At 41.3% G+C, this 3,734-nt stretch overlaps 1 protein-coding gene across 3 annotated transcripts in view; it reads left to right on the top strand.

The window, feature by feature from the left end:
- LOC108751734 overlaps window positions 1–3,171 on the top strand; it is a 4,650-nt gene extending 1,479 nt beyond the window's left edge. For all 3 annotated transcript variants that reach the window (XM_018492095.1, XM_018492097.1, XM_018492096.1), the window contains 2 exons: window positions 94–1,058; window positions 1,202–3,171. In XM_018492095.1, the coding sequence (XP_018347597.1) occupies window positions 94–1,058; window positions 1,202–2,905 (2,669 nt within the window). In that variant the 3' untranslated portion in view covers window positions 2,906–3,171. The remainder of the gene's footprint in view (window positions 1–93; window positions 1,059–1,201) is intronic.
- The last annotated feature ends 563 nt before the right edge of the window (window positions 3,172–3,734 follow it).

Here is a 3,734-nt window from a genome sequence, read left to right on the forward strand (position 1 = left end):
CTGTCCCCCACATGGGCGATGGGATGTAAGACATTTTGTTTTGTGGAGAATTTTATTTATCTAAGTTAGATTTTATGATCTTTTTTTTTGCAGATGAAAATGAATATCCAGAGTCACCTGAATCCAACGAGACTATAATAGCCAAGCCATACAGAGTCTTTTCTCCTACGAGAGACGTTGCCATAAACACTGGCGAGCGTTTCACTCAGATTGGCAATCAAGCAGTACAGACAAATCCAATTGTGATAGAGAAGCCGATACGAGAGGACTATCAGCAAAATTTACTGTCGCATTTTTCATACGGAGAGGTTCCTTATCAAAATGCAGTGCAGAATGTACAGAATCAAATTATTCAGGAGAACATGCAGCAATATCAGAATATCCAGCAACAAAATTATACCGGATGGAATCAGTTACCACAGCAAAATGTATTGGCGAACAATCGACTCGGTTTCCAGCAGAACGTGCACAATCAGCCATACGTGCCGAATGGAATAATGCAGAACAACGTGATGCAGAATCCTAATGTAGAGAATATCGCGCGTCAGCAAAATCAGCTGCACCGAAGTGTACCGTATGCAAATAATCAAGCGATGCCGCAGGAGCCGCGAAAGATTATTTATGGACAAAACATGACTACATATAGGCAGTATCAAGATGCAGAACCGCGTCTTACTCGTATGACGAACGTTATTCCAAACGGATCGTCACCGGACTATTCCCCGGACGTTTCTCAGAACTTAAATGATGCTTTCTGCGAGTCAAAGAGCGATGACAAGACACATAACTTAAATGAGACATACAGTCGATCCAATAATCCTACGGCGGATGCAACTGTTCTGACAAACAACGCGACTTGTAATGACGACACTTTACTGCTGGAATTGTTGTTGGATTCATCTACTCCATCAGAGAATTGTGGAAAATCGCGGGATAGTGCTGTGAATACAGATATCGAGATAGCAATACCGAGCGCACCGTTCAGGAAGAAGAAAGCACAGAAATTGGAACAGCTTGTACTCAATGCGATTAATTCTCAAAATGAAGTCGTCAATAAGGTAGAATATTATATGCTTATAATGTTCTTTTTATTAAACTTTATTATACTTGTTATTTTATTTTTTCTTCTCTTTTACTTGTTATTTATATAACATTTTATATTTTTAAATAATGTAGCTTTTATGTTATTCCAATTTTTTAGATCTTGGCTGCGCAGAATGACATGGTGACGCGATTTCTCGACGTTGACAGAGACCGGCAAAACAGGCTCGAGGACAGGTTGGATGATTTGTTGAACGTTGTTCATGCTACGGTACTCAATAAGAACGAAACGCCTCCATCACCGCCACCGCCGATGCCGGAAACTGTGATCACTTCCTTACTTCCGCCACCGAAGCCCGGAATGATCCCACCTAAATTGGATCTGGTTCCTCCGAAGCCTTGTCGCGTTCCTTGTACGATTCCGAATTCAAACGTCGAGCTAATCAATCAGAATCCTGTTCTGACTAGACCTGGCATCGTATCGCCAATCACTGTTAGCCCAGCAGGCAAGAAGCTTGGCACAATATGGACGAAATTGGGTCCAGTGTCCACATCGCCGTTCGTGAAGGCTCAGCAGCGACTTGGTTTTCAGCCTGTCTTCAACAATGACACACGCACAAAATCGTCGGCAGAAAGACGCATTGCTAAGGAAATAGGCGGGCTGCGTATGGACATGCGAAGCTTGATCTATGAAACATCGAAGCTGTTGGAGACAGAGCGTGAACTCGAGGAGAAGATAGAAAACGCACGGCTGCAACTGAACATGGGCCAGACTTTGACCGCGCGCAGAAAACTGTTCACGCAGCGGGAACCCACTCCCATCATGATACTAACTGCAGCTTTCTTGGACACCGAATGTCGCGTATACGAACAAGATCCGCCTTATCATGGCACCTGGAATTCGCGGAAGGAGATATTCAAATACGCGCGACGGGATAACCTGGTAGCCGGACAGGGTGAGAGCTACGAGCGTATGTGTCAATTAAATGCGGCAGTTCGACGTGATTATCTGGATTGCGAACCATGTGATTCATCGACTCCAGCAAAACCGTTCAATATTGGCGAGAACGTCAATAGCCAAGCTGGGATGCAGAAACAAACTATTCAGCAACTTGCGCGGCTCGTGATGAACAGCGCAAGATGGCGACATTCTGCTCCGCCGAACCAGCAGCAAAATTTAGCCTGTCCTCCAATTCAAACGGTAAACAAAAACGTTCAGGACGTCGAGTACAATGTGACCTTCACTGCTCCAAAGGCAAACGCGCCTCCACCTCCTGATGAACCGCAAGGATTTATAAAAGGTTACAACGTGCAGCAGAAACAAGGTAATCATACTGAAGCAGTCTCTGACGGTAAACCATTGGCAAATGATCTGCGTCAACCCAAGTTCCCGATGGGTTTTACCACTGCTATGTTAATCGCCAATGATCAAAAAAGCGCAACTCTATCGAAGCAAAACGGCGAGATATCTAAAGGATTGAGATTCGACAATCCGGTGACCGATCGCAAGAACAATGTTCGCTTCATGGACGAAGCATTGGCCGAATTACAGAAAATGCATATTGAGCGTCAGAATAGTGAAATGTCCGAAGCATTATTGCCTTTTGTCATAAGTAACGGTAATAGTGCGATAAACCTGCAAAATCGCAATTTGATAGAGCGTTATGTGAACGACTTGATATCAAAAAAGTCGACTAGAGACAAGGACACGGACTCAGATAATGATGAGGAATATCTTGACACTACCACTAGTATGCATCCAACTTGCGTGGTGCGTAGAGGCTCACTGACATCAAACGGCACAGCGTCGACAGAAACTGCTTTTTCGGCGAAACTTAAAGCTAATCACTGTAGAATTAGTTAAGCACAGGGTAAGACAAATAAAATCATATTTTTTATATTTTTTTTCACTTGCGCGATCAGTTTTCTTTATACATAATTGCTCAATTGTGTGTACTAGGTTCCTCATCACTTGTTACTTCATGATACACTTATTGTTTCTCAATCAATATTATATTCTAATAAAATAAATAATGACCTTATAATAGTTCATTGCAGAGATGAAAGTTTAAGTTAGCGATGCAACGTTTAATCCTTAAATACTAGCAAGTAGAAAGCTATATATTAGCGATACTATATATAGTTGCATCTTTTCCAAACAGACTTAATATTGAATTCTCAGGAATCAAAAATTTTGATAATACGCTCAGATATTTTTTATTTTTTTTTATAAAGAGAAAGAAAGATACATAAAAATCAGATTGTTGAACTAATTGATTCAATATGTGTCTAAGTAGATCTTTTATTATTGTTTTTCTCTTCGCAAATTACAATCTCGTTTTTTTTCTGCTTTTTTGTTACCTTTCTTTAAAATTTCCTATTGTAAATATCTCACCTAATAGTGTTCATATTAAAATTATTTAATTTTGATTCTACTTTAGGCCTCATCTACAATAGTCGCACATGCTGTGTCGTAAGTCGCAGAAAAAGCCGCATGTTGCAAGAGTGTCGCTAAATGAGCGTTTACAATAGTCGCAAGGATTGTTTGCAAGCAATTCAACAACAAATTCTACCGCCAAACTTGTGCTGAGCCCGTGCGACACGTTTGTCGCAGAAAGTTGAAGTTTGCTTAACCCTGTACGATAAGAGCTCTTGTGATTGCAACAATCATGCGACTAGAAGCAACACTCCTG

This window comes from Trachymyrmex septentrionalis, unplaced genomic scaffold, assembly GCF_001594115.1.
Source record: "Trachymyrmex septentrionalis isolate Tsep2-gDNA-1 unplaced genomic scaffold, Tsep1.0 scaffold51, whole genome shotgun sequence".
In the NCBI taxonomy this organism is placed as follows: Eukaryota; Metazoa; Arthropoda; class Insecta; order Hymenoptera; family Formicidae; genus Trachymyrmex; species Trachymyrmex septentrionalis.